This window comes from Larus michahellis, chromosome 4 (genome assembly GCF_964199755.1).
Source record: "Larus michahellis chromosome 4, bLarMic1.1, whole genome shotgun sequence".
Classification (NCBI taxonomy): Eukaryota; Metazoa; Chordata; class Aves; order Charadriiformes; family Laridae; genus Larus; species Larus michahellis.
The window spans coordinates 74,154,106-74,173,133 of NC_133899.1; the positions used below are offsets into that span (position 1 = coordinate 74,154,106).

Consider the following 19,028-nt stretch of genomic DNA (forward strand, 5'->3'; position numbering starts at 1 on the left):
AGTGCTCTTTCCAGCTTTCAGATTATTCAGTTCACTGGCATGAAAAAGCCTTGCTATTTTTCCACTAGAATAGTCTGTGTGGCTATCAAGGTGCATCAGACGAAATCTTGCGTGTTTAAAAGTTACTTGATTGTGCATACTGCAGTGTTGTAGCATGAATCACTTCTTGTCCTGAGGGTTTTCTGGGAAATGGCCTTGTGTCATGCCTGTGTCTTCTCTTGGGATTGTTGGAGTCCAGCACACCAGGAAATGCACCTTTGTATGCCAGGCAAATGAGAAGTCCTTTTGTGCTGGCTCTGCGGTCTCCTGCTTATACATACCTCAAATCTTGCAGTTTTTCACAAACTCTACGTCTGGACCTCTGAGGATGCTTACCTGTCTGAATAAATCCTTAAGTCGTGGGCCTGGATAAGTAAAACTGGCTTACGTGACATGACAAGACTGTCCTTTTTTCAGTGATGAGTAATGCTAAAATTCAGCTGCTGTCAGATTCTTAAATCTTTAATACAGAGTAGGGGATATATTTTTGTTAAGGGTCTTGAATCATCTCACTCTGGTGAGCTGTATGGGATTTGGTGTGCCCGCTTTGGAAGTGTAGCAGTCTGAACGGATGATGGGATGTGAACCTGTATTCACTGAAAAGCTGTTTTTGAGCTGATGCTAAGGTCCCAGACTGCTTGTGACTCATAGTTAACCAACAGCATCTCAGTTGTCTGCATAGCATGTGAATACAGTCCTATACAGCTCTCACATGAGGGTGGGTTGGAACTGCTGAATTGCTTCTTTTTTTGGGGAAAGAGGTGGGCTCTGCTGTCAGAGGCAAAGCTGGCTATCAAACCCCATCTGTGGGTGTTAGCTGTTCTCTTAAAGCATGACAATGTCAGCAGAAAAAGATAAAGCAAGATGAGGGGGTGGTTCTAGTACTAAGAATACAGAAAGGAGGCCATATATTTGCTAGATTGAGCAGCGTTGTTTGAGGTGTTCTTTGGAGAGCAATCCCCGAGTTGTTTACAGGACTTTATTTATTTATTTAAACTAGTATCTTAGCCAGGACTCTGTCTCAGGCTCAACTTGAGATGAAGTAACAGTTATTTGACATTCAGGTTTGCTTGTCAGCTGTCACCATGTGACCACCAGGAAATATGCTGCTGAACTGGAGAGACTTTTTCCATTGGGTAGCAGGGGGAAAAACAAACCAACCTTCTTTTACATTTTGAAATTGAGATAATGAATGATAGCAGCACCTTCAATGTTGTGTTCCTGAAATTTGATTATGTGCATGCGAAGGCTTAAGGGCTGGTCACGGAGGTTATTTTCTCTGTGTGTGTGGAGTCTAACACCAAATCCCAGATTGAGAGAGGGAAATAAATCAGCTTAGTCTCTATGGAGTCCTCAGAGCAATGCCAGTTTATGCTAGCCAAAGCGTGAATCGTGAAGCTTATCCTCAAGGAAATATATGTGATGCTGTCTTGTGTATCTGTGTGAAGAGATCTACAGATCTCTTCAGGTACACGAAGGAAAGCTTCATAGCATCTGCGGCCTCTCAAAGCTCGAGTCCCTCCCTGCACAGGAGGTAGTCATTTGTATCTCCTGCAAAGGCCCTAGCTGGCGAAAAAGTTGAGCTCAGCAGCCCCAGCCCGGTCAACGGAAGGAGAGGCACCCCTATGTACATCCACGGGGACGTGGAGGTAATTCACGGAGAACCTCCTGGTGCTCCCTGGCAGCGGTAAAACTGCTGCTTCTTTCTCTGGTGGACAATAGAGGTGGGTGGAGGGATGTTCTGTGCTGACATAGTTGGAAATGTTCACTGGCATGGTGGAGAAGCTGCTGTGCCTGGATCAGTGCCATCAGTGGTCACCGGACTGCAGGCTTGGGTGTCCAAATGAGTAAGCTGGCAGCCAAGCAGCTGGAGCACCCTGCAATACCTTTTGCTCGGAGGGAAGGAATTTGTTCCTGCTGTCTGCCTGGCTGTAATAAGAAAGTTCCCATGAGGAAAGGTGCTCTTGCATGCGTCTCGTTGGTTGAGTACAAGGGAAGCCAAGCAGCCACTTTTAACGAAAAACATAGTCATAGCGGTGCATGTGTTTATTTTGCTGTCATCCCACATAGACAGTAGGTGTGCAGAGCAGCTTGGTGCCCAGCGTTGCTGTCAGCTGCAGCAGCAGCTGTGCAGTGTCAGTGGCAACAGTGCAAGCAGTATTTGCATGATTGTTCTTCTGGACCGTAATTTTAGCATCTCTCTTGAGCTTGTAGCATGTCCAGGCTGTTCCACTTCTTTCTGCCTCTTATCTCCCAAAACTCTTCAAGGCACCTGCAAATTCTCCCTATAAAATATAAGAAGTTGTCATGTGTTCTTCAGGGTACTATGTCTGGTTATTGATGAAGTTTGAAAGTTAAGTCAAAAATATTTGATAAATCAAAATCCTTCCTCAGATTCCTTGCCCTGTCTTCCAGTTCCAAACTTCTGCTGCTGTGGTGATTACAGCAGCTCTGCCTGCACATCCAGTAGCTGATAGTGTTTGTTTCTTGTCTGCCTTCCAGCACGGTGGGCTTGGGAGTGACTGTACTCCGATGCTAGCCCTCTGCTTACGCTGGACTTCTCTGTGCTTCCTTTGTGCTGTGCTTGCTTTGTACTGAACTTGAAGAGGGCTATGCAAGGGAGAAATGGTAATTTGGTCAGCATTCCTTCTTTCTGGAGTTGAAAATGGACAAGCCTCCTTTGCAAAAGCTCAGAAATCTCCTACTCCAAGGAGCAGTGTGAGTGGGTGACTCCCATCCACCTTCCTCTCCAGGAGGCAAGGCCTCTTATTGGTTGGATTCCAAACTGGCCACCACTTTCCCATTAAATTCCCTCTGCACTCCTTCACTTCTGTTGCCCAGTTTTAATACTCAGCCTCCTTCCTTCTGGGACCTGAGGTGAAAGTTAGGATGTGCCTTCAAGAATCTAGATACGTCTATGTCCTTGGGAAAAGGCAGAATGTGTCCTGGAAGTGATAGGGTCTGGGGCAGTAGAAAATCCCTTCCAAGGAGCACAGAGAAGGGAGGGAACTGGTGAGCCTGTGAGTGTAGAAAAGGTGCTGGAAATTGTTGTAGCTCTGCCTGTTTTAGCTACAAAGGCCAGGGGAAGGGAGGAGAGAGTTTGGCACTTGTGATACAATAGCTGCTTGTGACAATAGCTGCTGATCTTGACCCTGGGGTTGTGCTGATTTGCAGTAGAGTGCATCTGGGAGAGCTGCTCTCAGTGTTCCTGGAGAAAGGGACTCTTCCCCAGCTGAAGGGCTCAGAACAAGCCAAGCTCCATGTGATCCCAGTGGTGACAAGTCCAGGCAGGTGGTGTACGCTTTTTTCTTGGTGCTTGGGATATGCCAGATGTGGAAGCTGGTAGTTCTAGTAGAACCCAGGGCTTTGTGCTGACCTCTGGTGCTTGCCCAGAACTGTAGCTGTAGCGCTTTCTAGTGTAGATAAAGGCCAAATCTACACTGATGGCTTCTGGCTGACAAGTCCTCTGGAATCAGCAAGCTTTATGAAGCGTCTTCTGTAGCTGTTTCCCAGGCTCTTGGCTTCTTGGCTTCTTCTGGAGAATCTCTTCTGAGAATGAACCTTTCTCTTCCTTTTCATACGTTGCAGTTCGTTTGGATGGATAATGGTTTTGCAAGCCTTTTGGGTTAGGATTTAAAGGATTGAGTACCATCTTAGTGTTGGAGGCTCTGGCAGCATCTCTGAGCTGCCACTCCTGTGGATTATCTAGTTTAGCATCCCGAAGTAGAGGAGGTGGCATCTGTGGGTGTAAATTAATAGGGGAGCCCTTTACATATGTTAATTACAAGACCTGCTCTTGCCAGCTTCATTGAACACTGCTGATTCAGGGATAGACCTGGCAAGAAAGTTATTCCAGTGTATCATGGAGGCAGGGTGTGGATTCAGGCTTCCATAGTTAATGTCATGCATGGAGAAGGTCAGAGCCCTGTTTGAGGGTGGGCTGTCAGTGCAGGAGGTGTTACATTGATTTATCTAGCACAGCGTTCTTATAGTGGGATTGGTAAAAACTTTATGGGAACAAACTAACCATTTAACTACTAGCTATACTACTGCACACAGAAGAGTTCATTCTGTGCATGTGAGCTTCAGGTGGACATTGCTACATCTGTCTTGCAGCTCTCCTTGCTTGTGCACTGCTCAGCCTTGCAGGAAGGGTTCAGTAGAGGCTCTTCCCTTGCAGAGGTCTGTGCAGTTCTCTGTGAGCAGCTCCTGTCCTGCTCACGTGACTGCTTTCAGAGAACCCAAATCATCTCAGTGCCCAGGAGTTGTGCTTGGGGGACTGCTGCTGACGTCCATGGAAGAAAGGTAATCCAGATATTCTTGTGTCATGGCTCCCAAGGAACGCAGCCTAGCTTGTGGTCTGACTGAAGATCCTTCCCAAATAAGCTTTATCATCAAAATGAGATTCCTTCTAGAACAAAATGTCCGTGCCTCTTCTGAGGACTGCTTTGGAACGAAGCTTCTCATTCTCAGTTCCTTGCTGGTAGCAGGCTCTGCTCAAACCATGGCTAGTGGGGAAAAGTTCAGGGGTGTAAGGTGACACTTAACATGCCTGTGTGAGATGGAAGGGCAAAGGGGGCACAGCAAGCAGCGTGCTCACAGGTGCACAGGGAGGTACTTGGCATGGATTGGAGCAGTTGGCTAGCGGTGCAAGCATGAGGGAGCTGGGCAGGATGCAGGCTGAGGGCCAGCAGAGGACTGCAGAGTTATTCCTTTCATTCTGTGTCAGGGTGAGGCAGCACTCTAGCAGCTGCACAGGTGTATAGTGAGAAAGGACAGGGGAGAAGGGAGCTGCCCTTTTCTGTTTGACAGAGCCAGCCATGTCTCTGGTAACATCCCTGGTGACGTCTCAGGTGAACACAAAACAATTGTCACCTGCAAGCATGCAGGAGAGCATTTAGCAGGCATTAGACTGAAAGCCACCAAAAGCTGTGTGTGGGCCCTGCTTTGGTGTTGGTGAGCCACCTGAGGGTAATGGCTAGTGTGTGATAAAGCTGAAGTGATACTGGCATGGCAGCTATTTCTTCAGGCTCTGGAAACAGAAACAATGACTGCTTGCTCTGCTTTGTCTTCATCAGTCTGTGGTGCAGGTGCCTGGCAAAGTTATCTACTGTCCTGTAGCACTGGTCTCTCTTCCTCCAGAGCATCTCACCTCTAGTGATACCTCCACTGTGAAGTGGAAGCTGCGCTCTTTCTCTAGGTGTGTAATGCCATCCTGCAAACTGGCCCTGAGAAATGAGTATGGAGGGTGTGTGTGTGTAATATTGTGCATGTGGGTGAGACTTGATCCCTCTGCACCAGTTCCTGTTCAGAATAACAGCTACTGGGGGCTTTGCATTACTGGTTTTCACTTGGATGAATAAAGCAAGAGTTTGATGTGGTTCCACTTCTGCTTCTCTGCAGGGCAGAGTAAAAAGGCAATTTTGTATTGTTACCTCATGTTTTTTGGTCCATTTCTCCCCTCTGCTAGCTTTTTCTTGCTGAATACTTGCTTCTAAAAAGTGACCCAAACCCCAGCATTGCTCTGCCTCGGAGTGAGCAGCAGGGATCTGGGCTGCACCTTCTCTTACTCTGTGAATCCCCTTTTCTTGTCATCCCATGGAATTTGAGTTGCACTGTAGAATTGGCAGGGATTGATGGATGAGGACAGGACATGGTTTTCAGTACAGCTTGCAACTTTTCATATCCTGAGCAACTTTTCCTTGTCATGTGCTGTTATACCATTTAATTTCTGTTTAACGTGGTGAACAGAAATGCAGCATTAAGCCTCGTATTAGGGAATTACAGTGGAGAAAGATTAGGCTAGTGGGGATTGCTGTTGGGGGTTGTGACAGAGAAAGAATCCTGGCTGCCTGCATGAACAGCGCTGCCTCTTGGCCTTCCTATTGATTGTTTCGCAGTAGCAGCTGCACTGTTTTCCGATCTGTGTTGCAAGAGTAAATGCTACAGTCCTGGCCGCAGAAACAAAGCAAGCCTCAGCTTGCAGAACAACAGTCGCCTGGTGAGGCTTTGGTGTGCCAACACTACAGTAAGTCCGGTGCAAAGGTTTAGCTTAGAGACATAATCAAGCCTGGCAGCTCTTGTGCCCGTTCTCCCAAAGCCTTTTTGCTTCTGTACAAAGTGGACAAACCTGCCTTAAGGTGAGATGGGGCATGAATTGTGCATTTGCACTTTGGCTTGCACGAGGGTCCTACCCTGTAGGTACTGGTGGGTGGACAGGCAGGAAATAGTCACTGTGGGTTGCCTGGTGAGCTGCTCTGTGCAAGAGGAAAAAACAGGGGCAACTTAAAATCAGATCTTCTCCTTGTACTCCCCATATCCAGGACATGGCAGTAGTTCTGGTTCATCTATTAACTGGTATCCAGAGCACACCAAATAACTGTCTCTTCTGGCTCAAAGAGGAAAAATGTTTCCTTTTGGTTTGGCTTTATTTGAATAGATAAAGTAACCAACAGCTTTTTGCTTTTTTTTCCCCCAATCTTAACTTGAAATAGAAAAGTAAACATCTTGGGGAACAAACGTATTAAGAGGGAAGCTTCTGGCTCTGAAGCAGTTGCAGGTGATCTGGATTTACTTAGTCCTCCTGCCGCAGGCTGTATTTTGGCACTGTTTGTGTCTAGACTTTGCAATGCTGAGCACTGAGAATCTGAGCCAGAAAGTGTTGTGGGCTGAGCCCTTCCTTCAGCTTCTGCTTCTGGCTGCGAGAGCTGGCCCTACTTGAAAAGCTGTCTCTTCCTCTCGGTGTTTCCACCTGCTCCACCTGTAAGGTCAGAATAGATGTTGCTTACCGTAGCCTGATAGGGATCTCTAGGAGTGACTCCAATAGGGTATGTAATCAGTGCCCCTCACCCTTGAGCAAAGGGGGAGAAAGACCATTATTTTCAACCAGTGGTAAGGCTTTCTAAGAAATCTCCTTTGCAAAATGACTTCCTTGTTGAGCTCAGGTTGAATCCCTGCATGGAGCCCCTGATAGGAAGTGTTCCCTGCCACAGGAACAGCTGGTCAAGCAGTAGGGTTACCTGCAGACTGAGTGTGTGTTGGGGGAGTTGTGTTTGCTACCTATGTATCACCAAAAAAAACCTCCAAAACCCAGAAAGCTTCCTTCCTGTATCTCTTATCTGGAGCCAGGTCAGCTGAGCTATGTTTTTATCTGATGGCAAAATAGTAGGAGAGAAGAATTGAATGAAGACCTTAAACCAAATATAAATATACCGCAGAACAAAAAAAATTAGGGAAGTCCCAGAAGAACAGCTTGTTTTGGTACATGGTGTTTCTCAATATTACTTGCTCGCAGGAAGATGTGTACAGATGTGAGAAGAATTAGTGCCTTTAGAGGCTCCACTGCTAGCTGCCATCCCCCAGCCTCAAATATTTTAATAATGGGCATTTTTCCTTTGTGCTTAAATAGTGCTTCAGCGTGAGTGTGGGAAGAGGAACAGAATTCCAGCTGAGCAGTGGGATCTTTCACAAACTGAGATTACTGCCCACTGTCCTTGGGTCACTGGTGCATTGCTATGCACTGGTGGCAGGCACTTTCTGGCAGTCTGAGCTACCTGTGAGGACAGAGCCAATAAAGTTCTCTGCTAATTATTTTCTAGATGTCAGCTTGCAGACTCTTGTTTCGGTGCCTCTTGTTTACAGCTTTATCTTTTTGGGCTGGTGACAGGACTGTGTTATAATTAGGACTGTATCATCTCCTAGGAGAGGGCAGGCAGGAAAAGCATGTGCATTGCTTACTCTCAGTATTCAGAGACGAGGCAGCTGCAGGACCTATGTGTGCTGAGCTGGAGCAACTTGAGGATTTGTGCCCAGGAAGGACACAGGACAGCTCTCCCAAAACTCATGCTCATCCCTAGAGACAGGCTTTTAGCTCTTCCATGGATGAGGTACAGGAACAGCTGAAATAGCAAGGGACAGGCAACCAAGGTAAATTAACCTGGAGGAAGATCATGCTAGTAAATTCCTTCAGTCTTATCCTATTCCTAAATTCAAGTCTGGACTGGGAACTACCAATGGGAAACATGAGAACTCCAGTGATGCTCAGCAGCTATCTGAATTGAAAGCAAAGTGTGAAGATCATAGCTGGGGACTGTTGCAGGGAGCATTTGTGCTGAGCATCACACAAACATTGCTCCAACAGATAGCTAAGAACATAGGCAGCTCCAGAATGAGGTGCCTGGTTATGGTACACAGGAGCTGGCTCCCGTCCTGAAAATTGTGCAGTCAAAATAGCTTGGTCATGCCATCCCAAAGTAACAAGGTGTTGGGCTCTCCAGGTGCTGGAGGAATGTCAAGAGCACCCGCCCTTCCGTCTGCTAGCTGTTTTCCTTTCAAAGCTTTTGGTATTGGTGTGTCTGGCCGGCCTGGAGCCTTAGCTGGGTAATGGGACTGAGAAGAGAGGAGCAGTGCCTCGCCTATTAGCTGATGTGTAGGAAGGAGTCCATTTGAGTTCTTGTTCGTGCTGAATAAGAAGCAGGTTTAGCAGGGATCTGCGCAATTCCCTGCTTGCTCCATTAGTCCAGACGAGGTATATGGCATCTGCAGTCTGGGGTGTGACCTCCTGTGCATGCCTCCTACCAGCAGGGACAGGAGGTGCTGTCCCTGCATCCATCCATTGTCTGTGCTGTCCTCTCTTCTCCACTGCTGTTGGAGAGCCTTTCCTTTAAGCTTGCATCCTGTTTACCGCTGCACTAGCCAGGGAGCAGGAATGTCCCTGGCGCAGAGGGTGATCTTTGTGCCGATGTGGAGCTTTTCCAGAAAGAGCTGCAGTGTCACGGGTGAGACACAGTCACGGGAGCTGCTGGGCGGAATGTCCAGAATGCCCCTCTCCCTCTTCAGCCTGCTCTCCTCCTATTTTTATTTGTATCGTAGCCTTTTTTTTCCACTTGAAATACTTCACGGGTCAGCTGTCCTCTTGCTGGCTGGCAAATGGTTATCAATGTGATCTAGCATCAACAGGTGAGCATCATGGTGCCCTTGGTGCAAAAGCTCTGCTGCTGAAGATGCAGGTCTGAAGAGGCCCTTCTTCCCCACTCATCACCCTTCCTCCCATGGGGTGTTGCGATGGTCCTCATCCTTATGCATTGCACGGACTCGAAGTAGCCTTTCTGTTTCATCTCGGAGCTCTTAGCTGTGGTTAAGAGTCTTCCCAGCAGCCTGGCTAACATCTGTTTTAGGTGATTGATCTCCAGCTCCTCTCCTTTTCCAGAGACAGAGTATCAGCAGGCTGCTGTGGCTGGAGATGTTTGTATACAGTTATAAATAGCACATGCTGCTTGAATGCTTTTCAGGTTAGAGAATGGTAGTTTAGGGCATGCAAGGCAGGAGAGACTTAGAGACTGGGTTATTTTGGAGTTGAGCGTGACTGGTGCGAGTGAAAGTCAGTGTGACTGGTGGGGGTGAAAGCCATTTCTTTAAGGGAACGATCTTGCTATGTCAGTAAGCTAACGTGAAGCTGGCTTAACGTAGCTTAAAAATGAAATGCAAACTGGCAGCTGCCTTCAGGTCTTTTCACATTGGTAACAGTAACTTGCTCCTTGTAGCCGCTGCAGAAAAATCACAGGATGAACCAGCAGAGTGGATCAGCTGGCCTCCTGGTCTGGCAAGGGACACGTTGGGGTGTTTCAGGACACGACTGTCTGACGCTCCTTTGCGTCATCACAACTGAAATTCAGATAAGGACGATGGCCCTGCAGTACTCGGATTCACGTATAACAACACCCCCTGGAGCAGTGGTTGGGGCAGGGGAGGAGGCAGATATGTCTTTTCTAGTGAAAATGGAATATTCCACATATATTAATATACTTTTTAGAGGAATATTGTCATAGTAAATCTGTACAGGGAAAACTGAATTAATTGGTTGGTGGGAGAAGAATGAAATGTCTTCCCAGCAAGCAATACCAACTATTAGGGATTGTCTCTGCCCCTCGGTACGTACCTCAAGAAGGGAGGAGGAACTTAATTTAGCTTTTTCGCGTGACCCTGTGTCCTGAGTCACCAGATCCATCAAAAACCATGGGAAACTTTTCTGTGAACTGGAATTGGCACTGGACTAGTCTTAGTAATAATTGACAGCTTGTGGCTGACCTCTGTAGAACTTGTCTCTCTTGACCACCCCTCATTCAGCTGCTCCCTCTGGCAGGCTGCGAGCAGAATTTGAGATGGTTTTCCTGGAATAGCGCTTCTGGTAGTAACGGGATTAAAACACTGTCACCTCTTCTCTCTCCTCCTAAAAGTTTTTCCAAGAGGGCACTTCATCTGTGATGGATCTAACTACGTAAACCTGATTCCTTTGGCTGAACCCTCAGCTAACCTTATTTCCAGGAAAGCTGGTGGTGCTGCAGAGCACCCTGTCCTTGTCTCTTCCCACAGAGCTGTTCTACACTCTGCTTTGATGGGAGCCAGCAAGTCCAACAGAATCACAGGTGCCCTTAAATTGAAATGCCTCAGAAGCTCCTACGTGTATGCATGTATGCACACATGTATAAAAAAAACATGCAAAACAACAAGCAGAAAGTACTCAAAGAATGAAATTGCTAATAAGCAATAACACTTATTTCATCCTCTGTTCTTCTCTGTCCCCCCCGCCCCATTTGGCTGTGAAATGCTGATGGAGCAGCTGCAACTGAAGTCTGCCTTCAAATGCTGAGACACTGTTTCCTGGCATAGTTGGGACTTTGCTGTTTTGTTTTTCTTAAGCAACTTCCAGCTCAATGTAGTTGCGGTTGTTTTCAGTGTTGCTATCAAATCTTTCTGCACACTGAGATGCCAAGTCTGAAAGCATCATTCTCTAAGCACCATCTCTTGGGTGACACACGCACTCCGCCACCCCCCCAGCGTGGCCTTTGCACACAGGGTGTCTCCCCATGGCAGCACACTCAACACCCACCCTCCCACTGTTGTTTTTTTTTTTTTTTTCAGCTAAGCTAGCAACTCCCTGCAATGTGCTCAGTGCAGTGGAGTTTCCTGGGGTCGTGTGGCTGAGGTGCTGGCCTGGGCTTCGTTCAGTTTTTGGCTCTGTTGTCATTTCTTTTTGTGTCTTTCCTCCCCTTGCCAGATGTGAAGGCATCTTAGGGAGCGTTATGAGTGCTAATGTCATGGTGCTGATAAAATGTAATTTCTATGAGGCTGACTTCCTTCATGTTGGGAAGGATGTTGAACCATGCGGCTACTATCTGGAACAGGCTGGGCTCAATGGCTTACTGCTAATTGAGTAAGTAAGATCAGAATTAGACTGCTAAACATTGCTCTAGGACAGAGCAAAAGACTGGGATTATAGTGCTAAAAATTGCTTCAGAGGGGGTAACTTGGATTTTCTGCTAAGTTGCTACCTCACAGTGCCTAAAATCCTGACCCCAGAGTCTCTGGTCATGTTCAAGGGTCCAGTTCTCGACGTGCTTGAGCTATTGGTGTTGATGGGTTTCCTAAGCACAAAATCACATTCCCCTGCTGTGTTGGTGGAAAACGTGTTGCTGGCACACGTGTATTGCAAAAGACTGGGATGTGTCAACATAGCTTTGAGGGTGTTGTTGATCTTACCTCCATTATATTTATTAACCTGGGTCTAACTTGGGTTCTTTCATTCTGCTGCCTCCTTTCTGCAATTGCAAGACTGGGTGGGAGAGCAAAATGGAGGGATTTCCAGTTGGCTTGAACTGATAGTCTTTCACCTTTCTCCAGGAACTGAACTTCTAGTCATTCATAGCATTGAGGTGTGGACTTGGAGGGTCTCTTAAGTACCTGATCAGAATTAAAGACAAATTTCACTTAATGTTGGTGCTGTTGGTCTTCGCTTTTATTAATGTCCCCACAGCTCCCTCATGGTTGGGAGCTCTGAATCATATTTTTTTTCTAGTCTCGAAAACTTTTTTTTTTTTCCCCAAGGAGAGGCCACATTTAAAAGTTAATTAGTTTCCTCACAAATGTGCCAGTCATTAAATTTGGTTGGAGAGAAGTCTTAATTTGTGAAAGCATGCCTCTTTTCTCCTAGCTTCTTTATTTCTCTCACATTCGTCTCGTGTGTATATTCCCAGTGCCCCTGGGAATGTAGTGATTGGGTGGTATTTAGAGGAACTGTTGTCTTGTATCTCACCATGGCGAGGAGATGTTTGTGGAAGCTGCAGACAGTTTGTGCAAAGGGCAGCATGGTGGTTGCTGAGGGTTTGGCTTGGGTTTATGTTTTTGGTTTGTTTTCTCCCATCCCTCCTTTCCCACTGGAGAGCTCTGATGCTCTTGCCAGATCGGGCTTCTAGTGACTGTGAGATAATGGGCTTAGCAGATGCCTTTCCTTTTGTGCAGATGGGATGTCTCCTCTCCTCCAAACCCAGCTCTGTCACTGTGTGAAAGGGTAAAGGAGGCATGCCTTCCTGAGCCCTGCTTGCCGTCAGGGCCTAGTGTAGTGCTGTGGAATGTGACACGGAAGGGACGGGACACCAAAGACTGCAGATGGCACTAAGTCACTGATTCCCTAATGGACCATAGTGTCTGTCTCGCTCACTTGAGATGTGGCTGACATTCGCAGCAGAGCTGACATCACTGAGCTGGAAAGCACCAATATTCCCATTTACTGGCACTTTCGCTTACAGGCAGATAACTTTTTCATGTCAGAAAAAAGATGATGTTTACTAGAAAAGTTTTAGTGGAAGATGTTTTGAAGTGGATTTAGCCATAAGCTCAAAGCTGTTAAACCATCTCCCTTGTTTTCTTTGTTAGTCTGTGTTTTTACTAGCCCTGTGTTGTCCAGTGAAATAGGATTTAAGAAAAAATGTGAGGCCTCAGCCAGATGCATGTGATCTTCCTTGACTTTATAAAATGTATGTAAGATGAGGGTAGCTCTTTACAATGGGGGAGTGTGAGGGCCTAGACAGCAAACTTCCATGACTTCTCTAACGCTGCCCCATAGTAGCCTCTTGTCTTGAGTTGTGTATCAGCCATTGGGGAGAAACCTCTGAGTAAAGCTGTGAATGAGGCTTTTCTGTGCCTTACTTTGTGCAGGAGAAGGCTGGTTTTGCTAGGATTTCATGATGCATTTTTCTTTCTCCCATTGCAGGTGAGGCTGGCGCCAGCATTATTCGAGTATCAAAAGAAGCCCGGAAGAGGTTCTTAGGCCCACTCCACCCATCTTTCAACTTGGTGAAGACCATTCGGATCTGCCTGTCCAAGACTGTGCCAGAGAATGGGCATGAGATTGTAGCAGGACGTTTGGGTATTTCCCTGACACGGGTTTCTGATGGAGAAAATGTGATACTGTCAGACTTCAATTCCAAGGAGGAGCTGATTCAGGTGAATGAAAACTTACTGCAGAGGGCTAGGCAGGAACTGCATTCAGTTCTGGTTTGCCTTGTTCTCAAATGTCGTTAGTACTGGAGTATAATTGTCAGCACAAGCCAGTGTGGTGTTCTGAGAAGAGTAATAGGTTCAGTAGGCTTTGATCTGCCTCTCACATTCTGAATCTCTTTCCCCCTCAGGCCTGTGTCTGCAGCACCTTTATCCCTGTCTACTGTGGGCTGATACCTCCAACCTTGCGTGGAGTGGTAAGTAAGATTCTAAGATGCTCCTTCATTAAATCATGTACTAATGAATAAGACAACAGAACTGGTACTCAATTTTGGCAGTTCTATTGCCTGTCTGATGGCAGCAATTAGCCTGAAGAGGCATGAGAAATTCTCAAATAAATAGCTTCCAACAGTGGATGTGCCTTCATCCCACTGCTGCCTGTAAATGCTGGCTGTAAGTGTCCTGAAGACTAGAGGATTTACCATGGTAGTAATATATAGCAATCTGGACAAGTGATGGCTGACATAGCAGATAGTTCTTCTGCCTGCTTGGTACAGGGCTTTCCATCACTGAGGCTCCAACCCTCTGCATGTGGAAAGAACTTGGGTCCAGGATAGAAATCATGAGTGTAGTCCCTCTCCCATGTGCCTGACGCTTTCTGTGGGGTTTTAACTAGTGGTGCTGATACCAAACCTCTTTTCCATGGAGTTCTTCCTGAACTTCCTCACCTTCCTCTGACAATAGTGTTCTGCTGCCTGCAAGAGCTTTCTTTAATATCCTGCCCAAGGCTGTCTAGAGCAATTTCTCTCTTCTGTGTTTGCATATTAGAAATGAAAACATTTGAAAGCTGTGCAGAGCTGGAGCACCTCTGAATATTGCAGTCGTGCTTAAGGGCCTCAGTTGAGCTTGGACTCCCCTTGTGCTACATAGGTTAATGCACACGTTAAAAAGCTGTTTGTTTGCAAACTAAGTGGTCAAAATGGAGAGGGAGGACTGCTATTAATGTATGTGTGCCCTGGTTTCCCATAAGTGACCTGACCAAGATGCCTTAGTCTGTCAGAGCACAGCATCAGATCTGCTCCCACTGCTACCTGTGTCCTAAATGTGAGGTCAGTTTTGCTCCTGCATAATATACAACTTGGCTGGTTTTTGTCTTGTGCAAGCATGTTGGGTAGGGAAATGACCTAGAAGAAATGTACAATGTCCAACACTTCAGAGAAGCGACAGAATCAGAATGGCTTGGCATTTGCTCAGAAACTGCAGGCAGAGGTTTTGTCCCACTGATGGTGGGAGCATAGCAGTGGCTCTTGCCTGGCACCTCTTTGGGGCTAGTTGAGGTCAGTGTGAATCGGGCAAAATCTCAAAATTCCAAAGCTGCGTACAGCATGAGCGTTTCTGGAATGTGCAGCTGCCCTGGCACACTGAAGGGTGACTTCTCATGTCAAGATTCCTCATGGGGAAAGGTGGGGAGGGAATATATGAGATGAGGAAATTAATTCCTACCTCTTCCCCAGAAAATTATGGCCCTTTCTGTCTCTGAAGGGGGAGCTGGCAAGGGAAGAGGTTAAATTAGATTGGGTATGAGCCTGGCAAAAGGTTTTGAAACAGAACTGCATGGTTTCTAGCATGCCTTTGATTATTGTATTTGCCACAGGACAGACTGACAGGCCCTGGCATGAGGACAAGTTTGCAAGGCAGTATGGTTTTGTGCAAAGTGTAAAATCCATATTCTGTCTTCCTCCTGATCTTTTTGCAGTGTTCTTGTCTCTGAGCTCTAGTAGTCCCATGGAGTGGATGATGAAGATGGGTGGGGGGAGGAAAAAAAAGAATTCTCAAATAGAGAGAAATGGAAGGGTCAATAACTGACCTGTCAACACACGCTCTCCCTGTGAACTGTCTATGGCACATGGGTGAGATGAATCCCTAACAAGAGTCGAAAAGCAAATTATCAGCTCATATGAGTGAGGGGCCCTGTGCACGGGAGGACACAATAAGGGAATGGAACTGGGCACCCCAGAAATTACCCCAGTCCATGAATGATTCCCAAAAGCTGCTGCTCACACCTGCAGGCAACTGGGGGCTCCAGCCTGCGGCTCTGTGCTGTTAGGGGCTTTGCAGGAGGTTGGAGAGTGATTAGGCTGGGTTTACTGGAGGTTCACGCAAATCCAAAGAAGTGGCAGCTGGTATTGAGTAAGGAATCCTAATCGGCATTGCTTGGGGAACCAAAGAGTGGGGTTTGCACGTGTATTCCTGGATTTCCATGCAGTGAGAAGGCTTTACCTGTCAGCCTTACTGTAGTTAAGCCTTCTTCCTAACGGCATCTGTGCACTCATGCTGCCACCCTCAGGGAAACGTATGTTTCTGCATCCTTACTGCAAAACTATTGTCTTGGTTAAGTGGCTAAAACACTTACCTCGGTCTTCAAACAAAGTGTGTGCTGCCTGCTTTGCTCTGTCCTCTTCCCACTTAGCCTGTCATGATCTCATCCTTGCAGAGGGAGTCAGCCAGATGTCTCCAACTCTAGCTGTGCCTAGTCTGGCTTTCAGTGGAGCAGCTTTGGGGACATGATGACAATTAACAGTTTGCTATAGTTGCTTTTGGCTTAGGGAAGACTGATGCCCACTTTAAAAGGGGGTGAGGGTTCGATTGATTTTGGCACCTCTGTTGTCCAGAAAGCATCCTGTAAGCAAGCTGAGTGTTCCTGTTTCCAAGAGGGTGTACTTCTCCTTGAGTTTAATCTATCCCATCCTTCCACTTTCTTCACTGCCCAAACCCAGGTGGTGCAGGAGCCTCTAACTGTCTCTCTTGATACTGTGTTTGGTGAACAAGGCCTGACATGAGGATAAAATGCCCTGTGCTACAAGTTAGTGCTGCTGTAGCCTACAACTGTAATCACAAACCATCTCCCTTGAACCTGTAGGCTGTATGCAGAGGTAGTCTTGAGATTTAGTTTGCTCCCAAGAAACCCACTGTGCAGTCCACCCTCACCCTGCCACCTCGATGGGAGCTGGATTCCTATAGCTGAATTTGACTGCTTTCAGCCCAAAAGCCTATGAACTGTTCCCCAGGCTCAGGGGAGCTTCTTGAAGAGGTCTGTGCCTGTCTGCCATGTAAAGCAAGGGAGAACAGAATGCAAAGCACTCTCCAGGCAAAGCAGCCAGCATTTTCCTAGACATTGTGCGGCAAAAGACTGATGTTGGTGGTCAGTCTGCCTGTGAGACAAGGCAAAGCATGACACAGATCCTCTTCTGATCAGCATTTCCATGCTCTGCCTGAGTTCAGTCTCTGCCAGCTCAGCTCCTAACCCAGCAGAGAGCTGAAAGATGTTACAGGTGCTGCTTATGGGGGTGTGTAGCTTCTGTATGATGATTTGCTTTTGAACACATCCAAAGGGAAGGGTTCCAGGCAGCAAATAGCACGATCAACCCTGATACAAAATCAGTAGGCCTCTTCTCTAACTGAGACTCACAAGAGCTTGAGTTTTTGCTCTGCAAAGTCTCAAACTTGCTGCTCTTTTGGTATGACCAACATCCCTTTCCTTTTATCTTCTGCGTGTTGCTTGCTCTGCCAAAGGCCTGTGATAGGGATTGTCTTGCTCAGCTCTTTGTGCAATTATGGTACTGCAACAAATACTTTGAATTGAGTATATGCTACTGGGGTTGCTCTTACTGCAAGGGTAGCACAAATGTGTTTATGGTACATAGGTACAGGACGTTCTCTGATAAGAGGGTGCCTGTTAGGAGCAAACCCCAAGTCCCTCGTACTCTGTTATCACACCACAGCAAGTAGATTCCAAATGTGTATGCGTGTGTTGGTATTGCTGCTTGATAAGCCTGCTAGCAACAAATCATGTGGTTTTGCTCTTAGGTAACAACCCTTCTGCCAGTGGGGACTCGTGTCTGAGCGTATTCATTTTAAACACAAGTGAAAAATGGCACAATGTCACAGTGTGACAGCTTAGATCAGTGCTAATTTGCACTGCAGGTGGTCATTGGTGTGTCGTGTTATTTAATTGGACAGCGGTCAAACCCCATAGGAGATGTAAGTCAGCAGTCACACAAGTGAATATGCCTTTCAACACACTTGACCGTAGGAGGAAAGGCACTTAGCAAAAGGAGATTACAGACAAGACAGCTGTGCTGTCCCTGGTTTTGACTCCTCCAGTGCTGGTGGATATACTCCATTCTCTTCCCAAATTGTTGGCACAAATATGAACATTTGATCAGTTAAAAGAATGAACATTTGATCAGTTACAAGAATGAAGAGTGCTTCCTCTGTCTTGATTTCAGAGATACGTTGACGGAGGGATTTCTGACAACTTGCCACGATATGAGCTGAAGAATACAATCACGGTGTCTCCATTCTCTGGAGAGAGTGATATCTGTCCACGGGATGGTTCCACAAACATCCATGAGCTGAGAGTCACCAATACAAGCATCCAGTTCAACCTTCGCAACCTCTATCGCCTCTCAAAGGCTCTGTTTCCTCCAGAGCCACAGGTGAGTTTCCTGGCAGTACCAGAACTTGGGGACAGTAGATAGGCACTGGCTATACTGTGCACTTCCGCAGAAGATTCCAGACACTGTTAGTTTTGTATCTCTTGTTTGTCTGGTTTTTAACCTTGACATTATCAACCTAGTGACTTGGAAAGCCTTGACCATCTGCACAAGGTTGTATATGTGGCTTGGCTTTCTTTTGCTACTGAGAGATCTGGAATTTAGGTGGTAGCAGTTTCTTGGAAAGTATTCCCATGTTGCTCTCTCTAGAGTGGTGTTTGCCAGGAACTTAGGCTCACTTGTAAACAAGGTTGTATCGGCCATGAGAACCAATGTGCTCTTCAGTGTTCTAAGGTCAGGATGGAGCTGCCAGCCTGCAGCCAGTGACTGTCTCCTAAAAAGTGCAAGTGGAGCAGGTGGCCCTGAAAACAGCTTTGCACGCTTCTGAGCAAATGCAGCCTCAGATAGCCCTGGCATTTGGGCATAACAAGTGTGCATTCGTGCGCTGAACTACTGATGCCGTGAAATGCCGAAGTTAAGACTCAGTAGCCTTGGTGACTATTAAGCAGGTATTCTTTATTGCAGCGCCGGGCGCACAGGGGATTGGACAAGTTTTTTCCTGCCCCCTCTCTAGTCTTAGCTGGTTTTATCTGCAAACACAGTGGCCTTTCCTGGCATCTGCTGGGAAATATTTTGGGCTGCTTCTCAGAGTGACTCGCTGAAGACTGCTCAGTGCAGCATCAGCTGTAGATGAGGAAATGAGGTGGCTGCAACTCTAAGCCTGTACTTAAGTGGGATTCCAGGTGTCCCTTCCAATCTGGATTATCCTGTGATTCCCATCTCCAATGTATTCATGTTAAACCTCCCATTCCTGCTCAAAGCCTGGGAAGAGCTGGCAAGGATGAGACATGTCCTTGGGGTAGCTCAGGAATCAGCAGAATTCCTCTAAAGCCAGCATTGAGCTGGGTGTTTGCTCTGCTTATACAGCCAATATCTAAATTACTTGGTCTTGCCTTCCTCTGCCCACAGGTGCTGCGGGACATGTGCAAGCAGGGCTATCGGGATGCACTGCACTTCCTGAAGAAGAATGGTAAGGAACTGGGTGTTTTTTAGGTGTTTGCCTCTTTTATGCCAGTCTTGGTCACTTGGCTTTGAGGATAGCCAATGGTGCATATGAAAGGTGGAAGGGCAGAATTGAGCTGTGCCTCAGATATCAGA

The 19,028-nt window shown here is 46.8% G+C and overlaps 1 protein-coding gene across 1 annotated transcript in view; it reads left to right on the forward strand.

The window, feature by feature from the left end:
* The window catches only part of PNPLA2 (patatin like domain 2, triacylglycerol lipase), a 28,735-nt gene that overhangs the window by 3,457 nt on the left and 6,250 nt on the right, over positions 1 to 19,028 (forward strand). The window contains exons 2-5 of the mRNA XM_074585601.1: positions 13,088 to 13,320; positions 13,506 to 13,571; positions 17,604 to 17,813; positions 18,840 to 18,900. Coding sequence (XP_074441702.1) covers positions 13,088 to 13,320; positions 13,506 to 13,571; positions 17,604 to 17,813; positions 18,840 to 18,900 — 570 coding nt within the window. The remainder of the gene's footprint in view (positions 1 to 13,087; positions 13,321 to 13,505; positions 13,572 to 17,603; positions 17,814 to 18,839; positions 18,901 to 19,028) is intronic.